The sequence below is a fragment of the Bicyclus anynana genome, chromosome 8 (genome assembly GCF_947172395.1).
Source record: "Bicyclus anynana chromosome 8, ilBicAnyn1.1, whole genome shotgun sequence".
NCBI lineage: Eukaryota > Metazoa > Arthropoda > Insecta > Lepidoptera > Nymphalidae > Bicyclus > Bicyclus anynana.
Genome location: NC_069090.1, coordinates 7,771,070 through 7,795,476, shown reverse-complemented (window position 1 = coordinate 7,795,476; position 24,407 = coordinate 7,771,070). Strand labels below are relative to the sequence as shown.

At 38.7% G+C, this 24,407-nt stretch overlaps 1 protein-coding gene across 1 annotated transcript in view; it reads right to left on the bottom strand.

Moving 5' to 3' along the window:
* Positions 1 to 24,407, bottom strand: part of LOC112056283 (glucose dehydrogenase [FAD, quinone]) — a 42,170-nt gene that overhangs the window by 1,306 nt on the left and 16,457 nt on the right. Inside the window, exons 2-10 of the mRNA XM_024096688.2 lie at positions 11,383 to 11,532; positions 6,700 to 6,820; positions 5,825 to 5,970; positions 5,451 to 5,709; positions 4,416 to 4,677; positions 3,120 to 3,355; positions 2,175 to 2,418; positions 1,360 to 1,624; positions 374 to 514 (exon numbers count right to left, since the gene is read on the bottom strand). Of these exons, the coding sequence (XP_023952456.2) occupies positions 374 to 514; positions 1,360 to 1,624; positions 2,175 to 2,418; positions 3,120 to 3,355; positions 4,416 to 4,677; positions 5,451 to 5,709; positions 5,825 to 5,970; positions 6,700 to 6,820; positions 11,383 to 11,532 (1,824 nt within the window). The remainder of the gene's footprint in view (positions 1 to 373; positions 515 to 1,359; positions 1,625 to 2,174; positions 2,419 to 3,119; positions 3,356 to 4,415; positions 4,678 to 5,450; positions 5,710 to 5,824; positions 5,971 to 6,699; positions 6,821 to 11,382; positions 11,533 to 24,407) is intronic.

Below are 24,407 nucleotides of genomic sequence, written 5' to 3'. Positions count from 1 at the left end.
ACCATCCTACCGGCAAGGACGTACCGCCAAGTGATTTAGCGTTCCGGTACGATAGTTTTCAATAAAAATGAATGATAGTTACAGACAGACAGGACCAATTAAGAATATCTCAATCGACCCAGCCGGGGATCGAACCCAGGACCTCCGTTTTGTAAATCCACCGCGCATTCCACTGCGCCACGGAGGCCGTCAAACACCGTACAGTGCGGCGACTGAGCTCAGCTTTGCTAATTAGCATAGTTTGAAATGCCACTTGCGGTCCACGTTTAACATATCTACTTCTTTTTTCTTCTAACATCATTGGTTGATTTTCCTTTAAGCAGAGAGACCTAGCACTAAGTGGGCTGTTAAAATAGCCAGATAATAAACTTACATTGCTAGCTCCCAGCCAGCGTTTCTTGATGAAGTCTGCAGCTCGCTCGCCGATCATGACGGTAGGGGCGTTAGTGTTGCCCGAAGTCACCGCAGGCATTATACTCGCGTCTGCTACCCGGAGTCTGTCGATGCCCTGCACCTGGGAGACAACAAATAGCTTGTATACTAAAGCCTGTTACATGCCGCGGTACTATGCTGCAATATTCGCTACGCTCGTCGCTCCGCTCGTGCTGGAACCGCAGCCTTACTTACACGTGTAGCAACTAAACCGCCGAATCTGCAAAACGTGTAGAATGTCTGGGAACATAATTTTACCGGACACTCTATTTCACACCTCGACCGTTATCGTTACTAGTTTTAAATAGATTTGTAATGTCTTTAATTAAATTAATAATAATAAAATAATTAAATTAATAATCTTCTCGACACCCCTGCGTCGGCAAACGTAATTAGCCAAACTTGCTGTGGAATATTTATCAACAATCAAAATAAAAGTTAGGCCAGTCAATTTACAAGTAATAATAATTTTAATCAACTCGTTCCTAAATTAATGAGAATATATTTGACTAATAGATGGGTATCTAAGCTTAAAACATCAGCTCAGGATTTATTGATTCGATTTTCAGAGTGTTGAATTGTGTGTATGTATGTATCTATAAGGTATGTACGCCCTAAATTATTGCTCCTATTAAATGTGACAACACTGTTTATTTTTGCACTCTGGCAACTCTGTCGAGATGTCACTCTTACTCTTTTGACCTTTTTGTCATCGCCATGTTAAATTATAAATTACATTAATTGTTGTATTTTATAAATGTTAAATATTATTACATAAATGTGATTCAAGCTCAAGAAGAAGTTTTATTGTCTATCTGCCCCCGTGCCAAATTAGAACACATAGGTCATACCACTGGGATATCACTGCTCTCTAGGCTATATTACATGCTAGAACCTAAGCAGTAAGGAAGAGAATGTAACACCAACTTGCAGTAAGTTATCCACTACAGCTGTAGGATCTCCCCTCGGTCCCATCTTGCAGGATCCAGCCTGGTGGTTCTCCGGAGCAGTCTGCATCCTCACCGCGCACTCCCAGTAAGCGTCGCACCCAAACTTGATCTTTTCGCAACCTTTTACTGGTGTCTTGTCAAGTTTCATGCCGTATTTCTTGAGGGTTTTCGTTTCTGACAGTTTTATCGCAAACTTGATGCCTTCGACCAGTGTTTTGACGTCGTCCGGGTGAGTAAGGTAGCTGTGAATAAAAATATAACGATATAGAACGAAGGTCTATGATAGCCACACATACTTTATTATAAAAGCTTAAAGTTTGTTCCGTTCGTTCGTCGTACGTTTCCACTATGGGCAAGCAGGTATGATATATCTAAAGTTGGAAAAAACTGTAACCGTTTTAGTATTTTGTTTTAATATTTTCGTCAGCATACCTAGTCTTATAAAGAAAAGTGAATTAATCATGTCATATCATCCTTTGCTAAAGACCTTCAAAGTTTGATCTTTTTATTGTCATGTAGTATCTACCTGGTAGAAAATATATAAAAATTGCTTTATATAATATTTGGAGAATATTGAGAGTCTAGATATCTAGATAGATAGAAAGTCTAGAGCAAGTACGGTCCGAATTCAATAATTGTCTATCTACTGTATTTACCGTTATAGGAGCACGAAAGACACTTTCAGCTTTCATAAAACGAAGATAATCTGGCCGTTATAAGTTCTTAATCTACATGTAAAGTACTAAAAATGTAAGTATTCCATAAATTGGTAGGTATGTGCGTAAATCTTACTTTGCATAAATTTTGGGATAGGCAAATGGATCTGCACTGCCAATTTCGAGTTTGCCTCTGCTCTTGGGATGTAGGACGGCTGGGAACATTTGCACACTGCGGGAGCCGTCGCCAAGTTTCTCCCCAACCATGCCAGTCTTCGCACAATCCGCTAAAAATCCGCCGAAGAACAGTTGGACATCTGGATTGTCGTCCGCCGGTTTCGAATATTTCGTATTGATGAGAGCTGTTACTTCCGATATTCCTGGAAATAACAAACGTGTGAATCCGTACTTATCTTGTGTTTTTTTTAACATTAAATAAGGCTAGCTCTTTAGTTCTTTACCACGATCTCACCTGATGGTGAATGGAGATGTAGCCTTCTGAGAGGTGGGACAAAGTATCAGAATATGTCTATTCACTTTTGTCTCAAAGGCATGGTTTACGAATCAGAGAAACTTTATTGAATTTAGGTACAAGAAGAATAGATCTTTTCTTGCTGTTTGCACTTGATTAAACGATTTTATTTGATTGATAGATTTTAAAGAATACCAATAAGTTCAAAGTTTTTATTAAACGCAAGCTTATAGAAAAGTCGTATTATAGTGTTATATAAACGATAAAAAAACTTGGAAATGAAATGTATTACATGACTGGCTACTTATACCTATACCTATTGTTAAATGGTGATAAACTAAAAAAGAAAAAAAAATGGCTAAGTTTGTTGTGGGCTCTTCTCGGACCAAGGCGCATTTGGGACCCTCGTTTTAATTTAAGTTTTCGACTAATTATTATCACCATTATTTTATAATATTAATAACCTACCTGACAATTTGAAAGTGCTTGTAAACTAAACCTAATTGAAATAAATGATTATTGATTATTGACAATACTTTTGATGAGTTAGTAATTAATAGCTTAGATCTTCGTCTCGCTTGTTGACTTTATTAGTGTTTCAAGTATTACCTGTTCCTGACATGAGTCCGTCTCTGAATAACAAATACTCCATAGCGGTTGCCCAATTAAGTGGTGTCGTATTGTTATCGTTGACGTGAAAGTTGAGGAAGTGGGCGACATGGTTGTGCAGGTTACGCCCCACGGCTGGCAGGTTGTGGACCAGTTTGACCCCCGCGCGGGAGAGGACTTCAGGGTCTCCGATACCACTCAACTGGAGGATTTGGGGTGACGCTACTGCACCGGCGCTGAAAACAGTGCGTCGTTTAGTGTTAAGATTGTTACAATGACGGTAGTAGATATGTCCCTCTGGCGGAATGGGACCATAATATTATATCGTTAGTCGGTATCCATTTCTGAAAATACTTTCCTGCTTGACTTTCTATTTTGTTTAATATGACGCCAGTATATTAAAATGGGCGCGGATAATTGTGCCTCTGAGTATATAACAAATTGTTACTTCTTTGTAAATCTTAATGCAATATCCGTTTGGTAGGTACTTTTAAGTGAATACCATCAGCATCATCATCATATCAGCCGATGGACGTCCACTGCAGGACATAGGCCTTCCTATCATCACGATACTGCACTCGCACACCCGCCTGCATCCAGCGAATACCTGCGACTAGTTTGATGTCGTCAGTCCACCTGGTGGGGGGTCGACCACTGCGTTTTCTGGTACGGGGCAGCCATTCCTTTACCTGGAGCCCCTCGAACTATGTGCCCCGCCCATTGCCACTTCAGCTTCGCGACACGTTAAGCTATGTCGGTGACTTAAATTCTTCAGCGGATCTCCTCATTTCTGATTCGATGATCACGCAGAGATACTCCGAGCATCGCCCGCTGTGTGACTCTGAGCTTTCTTATGCGGCCCATAGTTAGCGACCAAGTCTCGGAACCATAGCTCATCACTGGCAACATGCACTGTTCGAAGACTTTTGTATTCAGGCACTGAGGAATTCGGACGAAAAGATAACGCGAAGTTTCCGAATGCGGCCCAGCCGAGTTGGATTCGGAGGTTCACGATCGACGGTGTCGAGAAGAAGGTGAACCGCCGAAGTAAAAGACATAACTGTACTTAATACTCATGTATCTAGTAAATACTGGGTCTTGGGCCTGAGTCCTGGGTCGTAATTACCTAAGTGAAACTGCTACACCCCCGAGCCTTGAAAATAATGATAAGCCGCCGGTCCCAGTCATTATCAACTTCTTCAAACGTTTAAACTACATCTTTATCTGTTAATTATCTAAAAACCCACATTACAATAGTAAGTATAATATAAATTAGAAACAAACAGACATATATACCTTATAATAATTTCATTATTGGCAAATATAACTTCCGTGCCACCGAAGCTGTTCCTCACTTCCACAGCGTAGGCTTGTCTGGTGGTCTGGTTGATGAGCACCTTGGTGACCGTCGCGTTGAGCATCACATGCAGGTTGGGGCGGTTCTTGGCTGGGCGGAGGAAGGCGCGGGCGACGCTCAGGCGGGACCCGTTGCGATTCGTCGTTTGGGCGATGGAGAAACCAGTGTGATGTTCTCCGTTTAAGTCCACCGCTTGATACCCTGTTTATAAAAAAATACTTGTGTACGGAAATTGCTTGAAATGTCTAGAACATAGAAGATAGAGCAATCAACAAAAAATATAATTAAGGTACTGTTACACATGCTCTAAAATGCTAAAAAGGTGCTATTAAGTATGCTGCTATGCAGTTTACATTTGCTAGCAATAAGCATGCTTTTTTGCAAGTCCAAAGCAAACATTCCAATTACACATGCTAATTTGTATCTATCGCTCTCTGTCTATAGTATCGTGTTAGACAAAGAGAGATGAGGGTGAAGAGAATACAGAATAGTAATGCTGATCGACTAGCATACTTAATAAGAAAACCTGTTCAGACGCGCTAAAAGCACACCCCTTCCACCCGCGCAACAAGTAGCATGCTCATAAATTGCACGACGCTGACGCTGACGCTCTTGAGCAAGCTCGAAATAAGCATGCTCATTATTAGCAATGTTGCGATACACATGGTAATAAGTAGCAACTGGTCAATTGTTTCATGCATGCTTTCGTGCTTGAAATGAGCATGTGTAACAGTAGCTTTAAGATTGAACTGGTCGCGTTGAGCAATGATAATAATTACTGTTGTACAAAAAAATTGAGATTACGGGAATGGGACACTTTTTTTTTCAAAATAATATTTGCCATATCTTTTAAATGTGACCACTCCCCTCCAATTAGTCGGAAAAGACTGTGTTAGGAGTACGACAAAGTTCAGCGGACGGGGACGACAACCTTTCAGTGATGACAAATTCAAACACAATATCCAAGTATGTACCTAGTTCCTCTCCGGCTTTAATAAGACTGTAACTCAAAGGTGGATGGTAGGGAAATTGAGACACAGTCAAAGGTCCTCCGGTCGCGTGGTAGCCCCTGTCCATCTTGTCTAATTGCTTGTTGTCTTCGGACTTGAGGAAGTAAGGCAGCACATCTTCGTAGGCCCAGCCTTCGTTCCCAGCCGCCGCCCAGTCGTCGTAATCCTTGCGGGATCCTCTGATGTACATCATGCCGTTCATAACTGATGTACCGCCTAGTACCTGGATCATATAATGAATGGGAGTTAATATCGCTGGACATACATAAAAAAACATACATACAGTCATGATTGTAGTCAAGCGCAAGTCTAATAAGAATTAAAAAAAAAGTAGTTACCTTTCCTCTAGGCCAATAGCATTTTTTGTCCTTTTCCCCGAGACAAGCGGCGGGTTCTGGTTCCGTTTGGTATCCCCAGTCGATGCTGGACCCGATGAAGTTCAGAAACATAGATGGCACTTGAGCACCTGTGGGCTCGTCAAAACCTAAAAATATGGAAAATCCAGATGATTAATGGTTGAAATCCTTGCTTAAAATACTCCGCTATTTTTTTTTCTCGTGAGCCGAGTATGTGTAGCTAATTATGATGACTGTTTTATTTGCAGAAATAAGTTCCGCTTTTTTGCCAGCTATCTTCCGAACCAGTCAACTCACTGACAGACTTGACTTTTGTAAAGATGATACTGTTGCAACCACGACGACAGACGTCCATGCTAGACCCAGGCATCCAGCAAGGACATGCAAAGACCAGACTCCAGCCAGCATCCAGCGTCTCCCTGCAATGCGCTTGATATCCTCGGTCTATCCAATAGGGGGGGGGGGCGAACAACACTGTTCTTTCTGGTACGGGGTCATTTCAGCACCTTGGGTCCTCAACGTCCAATTCGACGACGAAAAAATGTTGCGAAGTTTCCCGAACGCTGCCCTGTCAACTTCCTGGCTCTCACCATTATCATCATCACCATTATCAGTCGATGGATGTCCACTGCTGGACATAGGCTTCTTGCATGGACCTCCAAGCACAACGGTCTGGAGCCGCCAGCATCCAGCGGCTCCCAGCAACCCGCTCATGTCATCAGTCCACCTAATGGGGGGTCGACCAACACTGCTCTTTGTTTTCTCTTCAAGGGACCAAGCGCAGTGTCCCTGGTAATTTTAAATTTCTGGCAATTAGATTCATTTTAAGGTATAGGATGATGTTGTAATTCCATTACCAGCTTCCAGTAGCAGCACTCTCCACTCGGGCACTTCGGACAACCGAGCTGCTACCACGGAGCCAGCCGATCCACCTCCCACCACTATGAAGTCATACACCGAGTCCATGTGACGACGGTACTGTAAATAACAAATTCAAAGTCAAATTTTCCCCACTCTAAGCGAAGTCTAAGCGAGTCTTATTTGGGCCTGCTCGTCCTGAAACATGATAACGTTAGTTTTTCGTTTAGCTTAAGTGATTAAGGTAATATGATATATAAATCACACTAATATTATAAATCCGAAAGTTTGTTTGTAAGTGTGTAAGTATGTAGGGTTTCTTTATTAACGTTATTTATAATTTTTGTTTTCTATATTTAAATTTTGTTTTCTTTCATAATGGTTTTACACTGCTTTCTCTATTTACTCTTAAATTAGGTTTATAAGCTAAGTTTCTATGTTCTGTTCTTCTCTCACTAGGATCTGGCAGAATATCAGCGTTGTAGGTAGTGATGTACCCGCAACATTCTAGCTGAGTCGGATCCATTTTATTGGCACAACACATTTAATTCTATAAATAATAGTTATAAGTATCAGTACATGTATTAGTTTTAAGTCTTCAATGTGTTATGTTAACAAATAAAGTATTTTCTATTCTATTCTAAACAGCTAAATGAAGCTTTTTTAATATTGAAAGAAAGATAAAAATCAACGATCCCTTCATTCGGATACTTGCACCGACAAGGTCATCATCATCATCATCATCATATCAGCCGATGGACGTCCACTGCAGGACATAGGCCTTTTGTAGGGACTTCCAAACATCACGATACTGAGCACCACCTGCATCCAGCGAATCCCTGCGACTCGCTTGATGTCGTCAGTCCACCTGGTGGGGGGTCGGCCAACACTGCGCTTACTAGTGCGGGGTCGCCATTCCAGCACTTTGGGACCCCAACGTCCATCGGCTCTTCGCACTATGTGCCCCGCCCATTGCCACTTCAGCTTCGCAACTCGTTGAGCTATGTCGGTGACTTTGGTTCTTCTGCGGATCTCCTCATTTCTGATTCGACCGACAAGGTCGTCACGATCTAATTATATTACCTAATTAAACTATTAAAACAAATGAAAGCTTACAACAATAAAGTCTCAAGCAGTTATCTTCCAATTCTATTTCCGTTCTCACACTTCCCGGTGATTGTATAACAATCTGATGATAAATTCTAACGTAATATAGCGATACGTTGCCGTTGCAAAGATATAATTATTTTCATTTATGAGCATTAACATTTCACACACTTGTGTGAACGATAAGTTGTTAGATGTGATTGAATACGTGTACTTTGTGAACTTATCAGTTGTTGTGTGCGTATCAGCGATTGTCATAATGTTATAGCATGAAAACTTCGTTCGTAACATTCCCGGGGGGGGGGGCATGTAGCGATGAATGAAAAACCCACGACTGATGCACGTCACTTCCCCGCACGCACGATTTCACACCCGCTCAGTCTTTCCCCCTGTCGCCCGCATATCATGGGAGTGTTATCAACGAACTTGCCAGATTATAAACACGTTAATGTTGTTTATTTATTAACCAAATAATGGACAAGTGTGATTCGGACTCGTCCATCAATGGTTCTGTACCGTATGTAGGATCATTATAAATAGTTCAGGAATCGAATTGCGCAGATTTTGTCGAGATTTTCCCAAATTTCAGACTATATGTTTTTAAGATTTAAATTAAAAATGTATAGTTTTGAGACCTTTTCTTTAACCTACATGTGGTCTATAACGATGTTAAGTATCATTTGGCAAGTACTTAATATCATTTGGCAAGTACTTAACGTTTTATAGCTTGGCAAATTCGTTCGTAACACTCCCAATGGCCGGGAGGGGGGCAGCGATGCCCCGCTCGCACGACTTCATACCCGCGCAGTCCTTCCCTCTACCCCCGCGCGCTCGATTTTACACCCGCGCAATCCGTTCCCCCCGTCGCCCGCATATCATCAACGAACTTGCTACTAACAAGCTATAGGACTGTCCCCTATACCCAGGCCCATAAGATTTGATACCTTTGAGAACGTCAAAATATGCGATTTTTTGAATATATTACGTTAATTTTTTTCTAGGCAGCTTTATTACAATTACTACCGATCACGATGAATTCATTACATTTAATTCATACATTATGTAATCAATTACGAAATCATTAAATTTCAGTTATTAATAAAAACTGTCACGATTATTTAGTTATAAAAACTCCGTGACCGTTAACGATTAACTATTTCAGAGGAATCACGATCGAACAAAAAAGTTTAGGCAGCATCGTAATCAGTTGGATCTAGTGTCCAAAGCTAAATAAATTACGCGAATTTTACATAATAATGCTGATTACGGAAGATATTTGGAACAAAAGACGCGAGTTGTCTCATTGCTATGCCTGTAGGCTCGATCTACGTGCAGTATTGCTGTAATAAATTGTCAGGGCTGTCTACATATTATGTTATTTCAATAAAAAAAAATATTTTAAAATTGTTTTTTACTTTACATTATCATTAGCAACCGATAGACGTGCACTGTTGGGAATATGCCATTTGTAAGAACTTTGAAAACCTCGAGTAGCCTGCATCCACTGCTCCCTGCAATACGCTTGATGTTATCGGGTCATCTACTGGGGTCGACCAACACTGCGTTTTCCGGTGCGATAGGTCATAAGTCGTCGAATCAGCCTAGTAGTCAAATGGCTCGTTGATTCTCTTTCAACGATGGCAAACGCTTCGAAAACTAGAAAAATGCACGGGAATGACATGGGTACGACATTTACCCTAGCGGGCGGGAATCGGACCACGACTTCACGATGTTTCAATTAAAGGCATATTAAACCCCACCAATCCGCATTGAATAAGCGTGGTTCTAAGCTTCTTAAACCCCTCTTTGTATAAGGAGGGAGCCCTGAACTTGAAGTGGGCTGATAAAGTAGGTTGATTCATCATTAACAACCAATATTTGGTTCACTGTAGAGCACGGAATCCCTCTCAGTTTGTCAGGTTAGGCTAATAGTCCACCACGCTGGGACAAAATGCGGATTGGTAGACACCACACTCGTAGATAATTAAGAAAATTCTCAGGTATATGCAGGTTTCCTCACGATGTTTTTCTTTCACCGTTTGAGACACGTAACGAATATCTTAAAAAGCACGTAATTGAAAAGTTGGTGGTGTATGAAGGGCGCACTGAATTCGAACCTATGCCCTCTGGATCGAAGGCAGAGGTCATATCTATTGGGCTATCACAGCTCTTTAATATGACAATGATTTTGGTGTTATTAATATCACCAATTCACTAGTTCATAGCCCTGATAGTTACGTGTCATTTCACGAAGCACCGTCGTCGAGGTACGTCGCAACCAACCGCTGCCGGCGATGATTTGCGGTTGATTTGAGACCGACTGCTATGACCCGCTGCGATCGATCATTTAGGACATACGTAACATTTACTCTTGCGGTTCATTTAGATTATTGGCTCCCATAGTGATCTAGGTAGACCTCGGAGGGTCCACGAGAGACTCAACAGGGGTCTACGTTGGTTTGACAAAAAACCCATTTTTTTTCTAGTTTCCATGAAATTTCATCTAGTTTCATCTAGTTCAAATGAGGCGGTATCTAAATAAAACAAGTGATATTTTTTTCTCTAAATTAATTAATAAATTATTTATTGAATAAATTAATTAATTCAGAAATAAAATCTCACTTTTTTTTCGAAAACTGTTACTTTTGTTGTTAATTTGTATGGAACTGAGGCGCAACGCAAATTTCCATACCTATTTTTAAATACACATTTTGTCGAAATTTGGCAAATAGCTGCATGGGGTCCACCGGGAGCAGCTAGCTAGCTAGAGAAAGTGGTCTATGAGACAAAATAGTTTGGGAACCTCTGATCTAGATGATTGCGTGACGTCGACTACGTTTTGACGCCGTGATAACTCCACATGGGTTGGCATAGACAGAGTAAGTAATATTGTCATCTACCGTGTCCAGTTCTATTTATAAACCGTGCATAAACCCATAAACATTCCATTCATACAAATATTCGCTAAAATCCATCAGAACTCATCAAATTCTTGTGCTTTACTTTGGAAATTTATTTTAATAGATGCATACTTATGCATCATACACACAAGCCTCGGAGCGCATAATAATGCATGCAAATGCAAACATCGATTCGGACGAATTCTACGATAAGTCCCTAGATATAATTTAAATTTAGTATATTTCCCTTTTTTATTTTTATAATACATATGTAGTTTATATATAGGTTTAGGTAGTCAATTTAAGTAGATAGTTTTAGTATAATTTTAAACTAAACTTGTATATGTATAGTGGCTAAAAAATGGACTAAAATCTTCTGATAATGGCCGTGAAAAGATTAACCAACGCACCTAACGCTTGCTAATCCACTTGTAGTAGCGTAGTGGGTCTAAGTATAAAATAGTCTCTCATATAAGGAGGCCTGAATAACCTGTTGTATATATTATATATGATAGTTGCTAAATAAATGGACTAAAATCTTCTGATAATGGCCGTGAAAAGATTAACCAACGCACCTAACGCTAGCTAACCCACTTTGTAGCAGCGTAGTGGGTCTAAGTATAAAATAGTCTCTCCTATAAAGAGGCCTGAATAGTCCGATATTGATGTACATACCTGTGCTCTACCACAAGGGTCCTCCAAGTCGCACTGGCTCCGCAAGAACACCTCGAGCAACCCCATGAACAGCATGAAGGCGCCGCCGCCACACGTCGCGGCGAGTGTCGGCCCCGGCTGCGCCATGGGACAGTCGCAGGTTATTGCCATCTGGAATAACACGTAAATAGTCTTTATAATGGGAGATATTTCGTGGAGCGAGGTAGAGGTAAAGAGGTAAAGTTTGTGGTATCGTAGGGGTAATCTGTGAATCTATGAATCTATTTTCAAAATACTTTGACCACTCAAAAGCCACGTTATTTGAGATTGTTACAAGTTATATTTTATCCCCGTATTCTCACTGGAACGGGAACTACGTGGATGAAACAGCGGTTCTAGTATTTTTTTAAACATGGTTTTGCTTTGCTGACACTCTCTCAGAGGGCCTAGTGGCAGCTTGATAATGTTACTATTACGTTAACGTAAACGCGAATTTCTTAGGAATTGAAACAGCCCATCTAGTGGCACTACTGCACAACTGTTTCAATTACATATAAATTCGCGTTTACGTCAACGTGATAGTAACAGTATGAAAATATTGAAAACTCCCACTAGGTACACAAACGCGCCTGTAAGGTGTAGAACCTTTCTATAAAAAACTAAAACCAAACTGTCTTACCCAAAATAGAATATCTATCAATTTTATTCTATTATCCTTAATCTTGTATCTCGTTAAACTAACCATACAATAAATAACAAACTGATTAATTACTATGTAAGTTACTCTACTTACGGTACTTAATTATGACATACATTTCAATGTGCGATTTGCACAAGCGGTTCAATAAAAAAAACTAGTTAACCTCTGTCCTTGTAACGTAATATACTATAGATATGATTCTGTCATCTCGAGCCGGTTAAATCATGCTTTGGCGAACTTTCGTATTGGTAAACTTTGCTGCAGGCGGAACGTTGAGGTAAACTTCTAACCTCTATGTGCTAACTCAATATGTGTAAGAACATAATATAACTTGTTTTGTAATTATCGGTATTAATATTCTAGAAGTCCTCAATCTATACTAATATAATAAAGCTGAAGAGTTTGTTTGTTTGATTGAACGCGCTAATCTCAGGAACTACTGGTTCGATTTTAAAAATTCTTTCAGTGTAGATAGCTCATTTATCGAGGAAGGCTATAGACTATATATTATCCCCGTATTTCTACGGGAACGGGAACCAAGCGGGATAAACCTCGCGGCGGCAGCTAGCGATCAATATAAATGATTTCGGGCAGGGCGCTTAATCTCGCCATTACGCCATGCAACTTATGTCTTTGGTCGCATGTCAAATGAAAAAAAAACACATCGCTTGCAAAACGACGCAAATAATAATAATATGTCGTTGAGCATTAACTACATCCTTTACAAACAAGCCAACATAAGGTAATCAAAATAAATTTATATAAACAAACAAAATTATAAATTTATACAAACAAAATTTTTTTTTATATTTTCTAGATATTATAATAGGTGCTGACAAATATGTTTTGATTTACTAACCAAAAAATAAAATGGACAAGATTTAAACCCTATTAAAGGGACAAGCCAACCTTCAAGTTTAAACCAACACATTGGTAGAATAACACCATAAACAAGCACTCAATGGGCAGCCAAGCAAACACAACATTATCTCGATCAGAGACCTTGTCCGTTACATACAATCACAATTGAAGAAAATTAACGCTAAAGTACGATTAGATCGGTATCTGTAAATATATCTAATAGGTTTCGTTGATCGATCGGTCGATGAACATAATTGGGCTGAGTCGGTGAGTCTAGAGGCGCTTAATGTCGAGGACGAAATGTAGGAAATTACGACTGAATTACGAGTATATACCAGTAGAAAGGATTGAAGGCTGTCCCTGTGTGTATTTAACCCCTGTCGCAAAAAAAAGAGGTGGCAACGTAGTACTTAAACGAGTGAACCGATTTAGATGCAGTTTTCTCCTCCTTACAGATATTTTTTCTCTTTCTTAAGGATCTCTGTCAGATTTACAGTATTACTTACGGTTTTTAAGTTATTATCAAAAAGCTGGGAGGAGCATTTTTGCTTTTCGTTATTGGTTTGTAGTAAAGAAAAACAATACGTCTTCATGAGAATTTTATTGCGCGTCGAAGGAACTATCGGTTATTATTTTGTTTCCATTTTAAAAAATGTTCGCAGGATCTATAAATCTCTACTAGACTAAAAGGCTACTATTTTGGAAACTGGGTTAGCAAATAACCCAACAGTTTACCAAAGAATGTAATCCGTATCGAAACTACTATTAAAAATAACGTGAGAAGAAAATAATCAAGATTCTGATCTAATAATCTATGAATAATCTATGTTTTCTCTTAGCTCCGCTTCACTGAAGTGAAGCTGATTAACCACACTTTGTGGTGAAAATGTTGAACTTAATGGTGAAAACTCAACTAATGGAGATGTGGTGGTGGTGGATGAAAAACTTGACAGAAGTTTAACACACGTTGATATTATAGGTTGAAACAGTTGAAACTATTAGGTTTAATGAGTACACAATATAATAGTTTCAAATTAGAGTAATTTATTATTTGTCTATTCTAATCTGTACTAATATTAAGAGGCTGAAGAGTTTGTTTGTTTATTTGATTGAACGCGCTAATCTCAGAAGCTACTGATAAGATTTGAAAAATTCTTTCAGTGTTAGATAGCCCATTTATCAAGGAAGGCTATAGGCTATATATTATCCCCGTATTTCTACGTGAACGAGAACTACGCGAGTGAAACCGCGCGGCGTCAGCTAGTATTATAAAGAGGTAAAGTTTTTGAGGTCGTACGGGGTAATCTCTGGATCTACTGAACTGATTTTGAAAATTCCTTTACCAATAGTAAGCAACGTTATTAATTTGAAAGTGTCTTAGGCAACGACCTATACTGTACTTGGTATTAGGCTTCCCTATTCTATTCCCGTATTCCCACAGAAACCGCGGGGGTTCTGCGAGTTATAATTAAAACAATACGTCCGCAAAAGGTACCCTTCCTACATCATAGGCAGTGAACGTATATTAAGAGCGCGTAGCGCGTCGGTACGATATGGATAAAATTCGAAGCGCAAGCGAGACGCCGAATTATGACTTTCACGTGAGTGAAAAGCACGGAGCGATTGACGCGCGACGCAAATTTTATGACATGAGCACCAAAACCATTTTTTACCTAATTGCAAGTAAATTAAACAACATAACGAAAAACAAAATGGCCATGTTCAAGATATATATCTAATTTTCTATACAAAACAAAAATTGAAGAAAATAAGTTTGCTTTTCCTGATATTGAAAGCAAAATGTGAGCAAAACATGTATTTTTCAAAAAAATAAACTATCGAGAAAAGTTTTACAAATTGTGTATTTTGTATAGTCATAACGAAGTTAACACTTTGAAATATCATTTACCCAAATATCAGCCTCCTAACTTTTCTAGAATCTGAGATCCAGAACCATTTGTAACCACCAAATTACATATTGAACACTCTTAAAACCAATAGGTGATGTTTGGTAGCACACCAATGCAACAATCTATTTAATCAGTTCTCAATAATCAGTATACTTAGTCAACACGAGATTTGCTCTTAATTTGAACCTGTTGTAGCGATTATTGCTAACGCAACAAGACTTGTACATACTTTTTATTGCCTGCAAATTATAATAAATAAAATAAAAAATAAAAAGCCTTTTATTTCGCACATAAGTAAGCACATATACATATTAGTGTTAATAAAATTTATAAAAAAATAAATTACAATTTTTAAATTTTTGTAAAAAAATTTTGTGCGAACCCCTCTATTTGAGGGTGAAGGCCTCCTCCAGAGATGACCAGTACTCTCTATCTGTGGCTTTTTTCCTCCACTGTTTTCCAGCCGTCCTTTCAATGTCGTCTGCCCATCTACTTCTAGGTCTTCCTCTTTTTCTAGCACCTACAGGCCCTGTCCATGCCGTTAGCCGAGAAGTCCATCTATCGTCATTTATTCTTGCTACATGGCCCGCCCATCTCCATTTTAATCTCATAGAATAGTTTAGTGCGTCTATTACTCCTGTTTTTTCTCTTATAGTAGAGTTGCGAATTTTTTGAATTTTTCGGATTTTCATCATACTTCTTTCCATGCTCCGTTGGCATGAATTTATTTTGTTCTTGACATTTCGCGTGAATTTCCATGTTTGACAGGCGTATGTGAGAGACGGTAAGAGACAGGTGTTCATGACATTTCTCTTAATTTTTGTTGGCATTTGACTTTTGAAAATTTCTTTAAGGCTCCAATATTTCTTCCATGTCCCTTTTATCCTTCTTTCAATTTCTTGCTCGTTACTTTTATTATCAAAAGAGAGTTGCTTGCCCAGATAAATGTACGAATCGACAAACTCTATCGAAGTATTTTCAACTTTAATTTCATTTTTTAATGCATTTGTCATCAATTTTGTTTTTTTGAAGTTGATTTCTAGGCCAGACTGTCGGCTCGATTGTTGCAGCGTGTATATCATATGCTCTAGCTCTAGGCTGTTTTCAGAGAGCAAGACTAGATCGTCAGCGAATCTCAAATGGTTTATATAATTTCCGTTTATATTTAAGCCCATCGTATTCCAGTTTAACTTGTTTATAACGGTCTCTAGTACTGCAATGAAAATCGTTGGTGACAGCGGGTCCCCTTGTCTGGTTCCTCTTTTAATTGGAATAGGGGTTCCTGTTGACTCTAGCCTTACTCTACTGGTGTTGTTTTTATAAATGTTTTTTATCACTCTAATGTATTTGGCCTCTACATTTTGCGAGTACAGAGCTTCCCATATTGATGAATGGAGTATAGAGTCAAACGCTTTTTGGTAATCTATAAACGCTATGTAGAGTGGTCGTTGGTACTCTTGGTACTTCTCAATAAGTAGCTCTACCGAGTGAATGTGATCTACTGTAGAGTATCCTTTTCGAAAGCCTGCTTGTTCTATTGGCTGATGTGAATCAAGTGTAGAGATTATTCTATTTTTTATAACTGAAGAGAAAAGTTTATATATCGACGGCAGAAGGCTTATGGGTCTGTAGTTGCTTATGTCGTTGGGATTGCCCTTTTTATATAACAATATAATATCTGACTCTGACCACTGCTGAGGCGTTATAGAGGTGTCTAGTATTTTATTGAAGAGAATCATCAGAGGTGTGGCAAGAATGGTATAAGCCGCTTTTATAGCTTCGTTAGTTATTTTGTCCGGCCCTGGACTTTTCTCTACTTTAAGGTGCTTAATTTCTCTTATTATTTCTATTTCTTCTACTGGATTTATTTCCGTGGTGTTAATATGTTTTTCCTGAGACATATGAAAATGTAGAGTACTTGCGTTTTCTATCTCTGGGGCATCATATAAGGTTTTGTAAAACGTAGTGGCTATATGGAGTATATTTTTTCTATTTTGTGTGACTCTATCTGATTCGCTGAGACCCTCAATCCACGTCTTATGTGGTTTTAATGCTTTGTATGCTCTTTTTAAGCTTCCTGATGCATTGAGGTGTCTTTCTATGGTTTGGTGTCGGTGGTTATTGTAGTCATGTCTTATACACTTGCTTATAAGTTTGTAGAGAGCACTTAGTTCGTTTTTCATTGATCTTGATTTAGGTTTGGTCTTTTGTAGGTCTATTCTACGCGTTATTAGCCTTCTTGTGCGTTCAGATATAACACTACAATGTATCTTTTTATTGCTAGGTGAAACAGCCGTTTTTAGACTATTCTCAATAGCGTTTATTATTTTATTGTAATAGGTCTGGACTGTGTCGTCTTCATGATGGTTAAGAACCTCTTGATATGAGCTCAGTGTTTCTAAGTATCTGGACGTTTCTGCAGTACTTTTCAAAGTGCTTTTCGGGCAACTTGAGTATTTGTTTCTTCTTTTTTTAATAGATTTTAAGTTAAAAGTTGCTCTGACGCACCTGTGATCTGAAGGATACTGAATATTTAGTACTTCTATGTTTTGCACTGATTTCTGTATGTTAGTAAGTATGTAGTCTAGTTCATTTTTGGTATTTCCATCGGGCGATCTCCATGTCCACCTTTGTTTGTTTTTCTTTTTAAAGAAAGTGTTCATTATACTGAGGTTATTTTCATGTGCAAACTGAATCAGTCGTTCGCCACTGCAGTTTCTTTTGCCGTATCCATATTTGCTTATAACTTGACTGTCTTCGCGTGTCGGTTGCCCTATTTGTGCGTTAAAGTCGCCCATAACTATCATGTTTTCATCAGATAATTTTACAGCTCTTTCGAGAGTGTCATAGAAAGCTTCTCTTGCTTCGTCAGTGGCTCCGTCTGTCGGCGCGTATACTTGTATAAGGCTTATTTTAAATCCGTTTATATTTAATTTCAAGAGCGCCACTCGTTCTGATAAGCCAATGAAACTCTCTATAAAGTGTTTAAGATACCTATTTACGAGAAATCCTACACCGTATAGTCCTGGGGTTTGTCCTATATAGTATAGAATTATGTTTTCATATTCTTGTATAGTGTTGCCCAGACGTCTCACTTCCGACAAGCCGATAATGTCGAACTTTGTATTTTCTAGTGCGACTAATAGCTCTAGGAGGTGTGCATGAGTCGATAGAGTTCTTACATTGTATGTAGCTATATAAAATAAGTTTCGGTTTTTTGTTACTAAATTATTTATCTCTGGAGGGTTTCGGTCTGGTTCTCCCGCGGTGACCAGCCGTCTTGGGAGACTGGAGTAGAGAGGGGTTCGCGCTAATTGTTATTGTGTTGTTTCCTTATTGTTTTGTTGGGGTATTGGCTGGGAGGAGGATCCTTGAAAATTAAGCGTTGGTTTTTTGAACAGGTAATTTGTCATGTTCATGTTTTTTGTAGTTTTTGTTTTTGTTGCCTGTTTCTTGTTTCCGCTAATGCTAGAGCCTCTCAGTGATTCTGGTGATTCTGATGAGTTCCTTTTCTTTTCGTTTTTCCCTTGTTCACTGTGTTCATTTGAGACATTTTCCTTTACTCTATTTTTGGTTCCTAAAACGATAAGTTTATCGTATTTTATGATTGCCCTGTTTCCCAAGTCTCTCTCCTTATTTAGCTCTATTTGAAGTTCCTTGCGTTTTTTTAGTACTTCTTGAGGAAAGTCTTCTTTTATGTAGAAAGGTGATGGTGTCAACTTTTTCTTGCTTTTTAGTAATTTAATTTTTAGCCCCATAGTGCTTAACGTAACGACAATGGGTCTCATATTTTCCCCTCTTTTTCCAAGTCGCCTTACAAATTCAACGCCATTTTCGTTGCATTCAATATTTAAATACTTGTTTATTATTTCTAGCACAATTTCCAACAGCTCCTGATATGATCTTTCACGTTCTTCGACACCGAAAAATAGTAGATTTTTTTTCCTCATGAATCTCTCCATATTATCTATCTTATTTTTCTGCAAATCAAGTTGTTGCTCTAATAACTCAGTTCTTAATTCAAGACCATGGAACCTTTCATTTATGGTGCTAATAATGGTATTTTTAAGTTCTTCTTTCATATCTAGCATGTCAGCCTTTTGTTGTTTCATGTCGTATTGCATATTTCTAAGTATATTTTTGATTTCATCCATTTTTATCGTAAAATGTAAGTTGGTGTTGCTAATACGTTTTATATACTAACACCCTCTTGTGGTAAGTAGCGCAAACTACATTCACTATAAAGACGTGTTCAAATCTTTCTTGTTGAGCTACTCGTCACTAGATGGCGCTGATTTGTTTTTATATGAGATGGATGACTTAACGGAAAAAATACTTATTTTGAGGTTATACACTTTGATGCAACACATAATCTTTGGGTTCACAATAACAGTATAATGTTTTTGATGGTTATTTTTGTCCACTTCACTGTATTTAACAAGTTCTAAATTATTTACACTTCAAGTCAATTGAAAAAAGTCCGTTGCAAGTCCTTTAATTTTTGACGGTTTTTGCACAGTATACGCACTCTCACAGTAAAATAATTCTTTGTCCATATGATTTTTAGTATTGCACGTCGATTTAACACTACTTTATCGCAGTTTCGCCACAAATACTATTTTTAATTCAATTAAAAACACAGACGTCGAAGTGAATGCCGGCACAGTAGCGCCCTCTCTCCCTCCCTCCCTCGCCTGCAAATTACGAGAGATAAATAGTTCACGTTTTATTGCGCATAATAGTTTTTGACGGAGTAGGTTTTTAATTGGTGTATTTCCCAACTACACACAGATAGACCAGGATCCGAAGAACATTTCGTGAATCTTCTCAAGACTAAATACTTAAGAGCCTTAATAGTCAAATATTGGTCCAGAATCCGAGAAGCATTTTTACAATTGATTACTATCAAGTTAATTTTCCGTGAGTAGCTTCATCTTGATGAGACGCTCAACTTTTTTATCTACAAAAATTCTTGATTCTGGTAGCTATTATTATAATTATTACTAACTAACTGTTATTTTTACATATTATGCCTGAAAACTTAACAGCCACATCGTCCTACAAATTGCATGGTTACACGGCACGTTATCTCGTGCGTATGCTCTGACTTTTTTATTACTTAGTAACCCTGTTAGCTACCAGACTCAAGAATTTTCGTGGATAAAAAAGTTTAGCGTATCATCAAGATGAAGCTACTTACACAAAAATTAACTTGATAGTAATCAATGCTACCCGGATCCTGGACCAATATTAGGCTATTAAGTATTTAGTCTTGAGAAAATTTACCTTAATTAATCTACATCAGGGTTTCTCAAAGTGGGGTAAAGTGGGGTCTGATGGGTGTGTTCATTAGTTAGTAAGGGGTTCGCTGCCACTTGGAAATTTTAACAGGGGTTCGTGGAGCCAAAAGTTTGAGAAACCCTGATCTAGATGTACTAGATATGACTAAGTAGATTACATCGTTGTGTGAAACATCGCGTGAGCTTTCGCCAGTGGTCTATGATCGCTTCTCACGTGAAGTGACATAACACCGGCCATCGTTATAACATATTTGTGGTAAGATGGGCTGAAAACTAGTCTGGGTAGGGTTCCGTAGCATTCAAGTAAAAACCGGAATCCTTATGACCACATAGTTGCTTATCTGTCTGTGCCTGTCAATACTATTTTTCATAGGAAAGCGCTATTCAACAGAGTGAGTCTTGCATTCGTCTCGATCGACTTAACTCTTCGAAACCTTACTTCTAATCTATTTAAGTATTTACTCGTAGGATCTTGCGTAAAAACAAACGTGTTCTAAGCACTGTTATTTAAGAGATTTAAACTAATTTACTATGATTTTAAATAAAAATGGATATTTGTTCATGAAATCAATGATGTTAGTAGAAAAAAGAGGTAGAAAGGTTTACGCAGACCGCGAGTGGTACGTTAAAACTATGCTAATTAGCAAACCTGAGTTCAGTCGCCGCATTGTCATCGCGCCGTTGACAGTTGTAAACATCGAATGTGGTTAATGTAACCTCTTTTGTCGTCTAACAATTTTTGCATGAAATGAACAAGTTATAGAAATAATATAGTTATTAACAATGCGTTTTATGGAACTTTTAGATTTAGATTATTTACTAAAAAAAATAACACTACTATCACGTAACTTTTTAAAATGAAATGAATCAGGAGAACTGTATGTAATTTAAGTTTTCGAATATTTACGTATATTTATAGATGTTCAAATAAGCAATGAGGAAGTAACAGTGATGATATAATTGACGGTATATGGTTTAGTTATATACACATTACACATACAGAAAATAGTTGAGATCCCGCCAGACCGGTGCGGCACGGAAATGCACTGATGCCCAAACCGGGAGTGCGAACTGTGAGACACTTAGACGATATACTTTACCTAAAATAGAGCGAATGCTTTTCCCATGACCATTATTTGTGACCACATTCATACATTCATCAATAGAATAGGGATTTTCGAGATGTAAAATAAAAAAAAATATATTAATCATCTATCTATACTTATAATAAAGCTGTAGAGAAGTCTATTCTGTACATGAAATATATTTCCAAAATAACTATCAGGGGGTGATTAGTGATCGATACTGATGCCAAAAATGCAATCAGTAAAATATTTGTCTGTCTGTCTGTATTTTCTTTATAGAAACAAAAACTACTCGACGGATTTTAATGAAACTTAGTACAATTATTTTTCATACTCTTGGGCAGGTTATAGTATACTTTCATCACGCTACGATCAATAGGAGCAGAGCAGTGAAGGGAAATGTTGGGAAAACGGGAGAAATTACTCCATTTTTTAACCACTTCCGTCGCGTTGTAGGGTGGTAAGGTAGGTTAGGGGCACGGTAGGATTAGGGTAGGGGTAGGGTAGGGGTAGGTTAGGGGTAGGGCAGGGGTAGGGTAGGGTAGGGGTTGGGTAGGAGTAGGTCAGGGGTAGAGTAGGGTAAGGGTTGAGTCCCTACTCATCCCCTGTACGGTAGGGTAGCTGTAGAGTGGGAGTAGGGTAGGGTAGTAGTAGGGTTTTTGCGCGGACGAAGTCGCGGGCTTCTGCTAGTAATGAATAATAATCTTTATAAAACATTCCATCACCTATAATGAAGCAAAATTCTGTGTATTATTTAAAAATATTTGAAAATAATGTTTGTTATCTTTTTAAATACGACCAATATTTACATCTGAAAGTCTGTTAGGAGTAGGCATGACAATAGTCCAGCTGCAGGGATCGAACACTGACCTCTGGGTGAAAGATAGAATGATCTTTATTTTTAAGTAATGCCACATATTACATTCTTAAATTCTAAATTATTTCACAGCTTAATTGTCCACGCAAAAAGTGGAGCAATAAAAGAAGAATGCTTTGCAATATGTGGCATAACCTAGAAAAAGGCTCTAACTCAGCATTTTGCCACATACTTCCTACACAAAAAAGAACTATGCAGCACTGATTTTCAGTTAGGACCCAGTTCAAGTGCCGTGGGTGTTGAGTCCGGCCTTAGAAAAGCAGCGTTTATGTGTCATTTTTACCACGTTTACTATCTACGGGATGTTTTGTTTGCAAGGCCAAAGAGTGAGCACTATAATCTTCGAACTACACTCTCAACGAGTCAACGTAAGGCTATACGTGAAAGTGTAGCGCCCTTGCACCTTTTGCATCGCTTCTTGTATTCTTCTTAGGTAAATTTTTACATCATATAGCATAACGAACGTTGGTTTGCCCTAGTTTACAATAAATAAAGTGTGTACCATAACTGCCTCGTTTTTCCTGTGGTTAGAATACGCGGCTTAGAATTAATAGGTCTGGGTTGGGCTATGAAATATTAATATTTTCTTTTATTTATAAAATTCTTTTTTTAGAATAACTTGGAAAGCTGGTAGTGTTACACTATTACCGTGAATCGCGACTAACTTTCAAGAGTGAAACGAACCCGCACCATCTTACATGAAACAACAGAGTGTTTGGCTGGTGGAAGGCTTCGGCCGTGGCTAGTTACCACCCTACAGACAAAAACGTACCGCCAAGCGATTTAGCGTTACGACGTCGTGTAGAAACCAAAAGGGATGAGGATTTTCATCCTCCTAACAAATTAGCCCGCTCCTATCTTAGATTGCATCATCACTTACCATCAGGTGTGATTGTAGCCAAGGGCTCAGTTGTAAATAATAAAAAAAAGAAATAAACTGTAGTTTTGTGACAGCGAATGCACTCAGGCCAGCCAGTGTTGTGCAAGCCGAATAACAATTGACCATTGGTCAATTTACGACCGGAGTCGTGACCGTTAATCTGGTCGTAGACAAACCGTAGCATTTGCGACCACGTCCAACGACTTGGTCGTGGCTGTATAGTGCGAGAAGTCCCTAAATACCCACCCGACGTCTTAGTGCGATAGTTAAATGGATTAGATCTACATCTAGATTAGATTATTCGTCGCATGTTTAAGCCGGATACTGTAATAAATAAGACGTTATAAATGAGTCTTTGTTGCATTATATCTTCGCCGCTAGCGATGCAGGCGAAAGCTACTTTATGTTGTTCTTCACTTCTGTCACAGTAACATGACGGCCTCCGTGGCGCAGTGGTATGCGCGGTGGATTTACAAAACGGAGGTCCTGGGTTCAATCCCCTGCTGGGCATATTGAGATTTTTCTAATTGATCCAGGTCTGGCTGGTGGGAAGCTTACCACCCTGCCGGCAAAGACGTACCGCCAAGCGATTTAGCGTTCTGGTACGTAGTCGTGTAGACTTTTATTCTAACTAGTTTGCCCGCTTCCATATTAGACTGCATCATCACTTACCATCAGGTGATATTGTAGTCAAGGGCTAACTTGTATAGAATAATAAAAAAAATATATCAACCAATATCTTACGCCGGCCACAGATGCTCAAGTATACAGCGATATCTAAAGCGCGTAGGTATGTGGGCACTGGGTAATGTCGAAATATGGTTATTGCTTTGGTTGGTAGTTTTTTAACTACCTATATCCCTACGTGCTATGGAGGCAGCACTGCTGACTTGATCGTCATTGGCTGGCGTTATTCCTCGCAAAGAGAGTATTTTTAGAGCCCATAAGACCCATTAGGGCCTTCAGGACTAAAGTAAGATCTGATTTGATTTGATAATAGCTATTGCTGCGAGCTCTTTAAGATTTTGTGCATAAAATCACAAAGTTACATGTTGTTACATTAATGTGAGTCGTGACTCATACTTTTATACCAGACTGTCGTGAGAGAAAAGTTGTTCTGAGCTTGACCCCTGACAATGTTGACATAGCTCGGATATGTATCCAACTTGTACTTAATTAGGTACACTATTGTCTTTTATCATAATATATACCTATATGTACCTAAGAACATTTATTATAAGACGTAAAAATATAACTTTGATAAAATTACTTGGTACTATACATAAAAATGAAAGAATAATATTTGTTCGTTCGTTATCAAGCCATATTCGGCTCACTGCTGAGCTCGAGTCTCCGCTCAGAATGAGAGGGCTTAGGCCAATAGTCCACCACGCTGGCCCAATGCGGATTGGCCGACTTTCCACACGCATTCT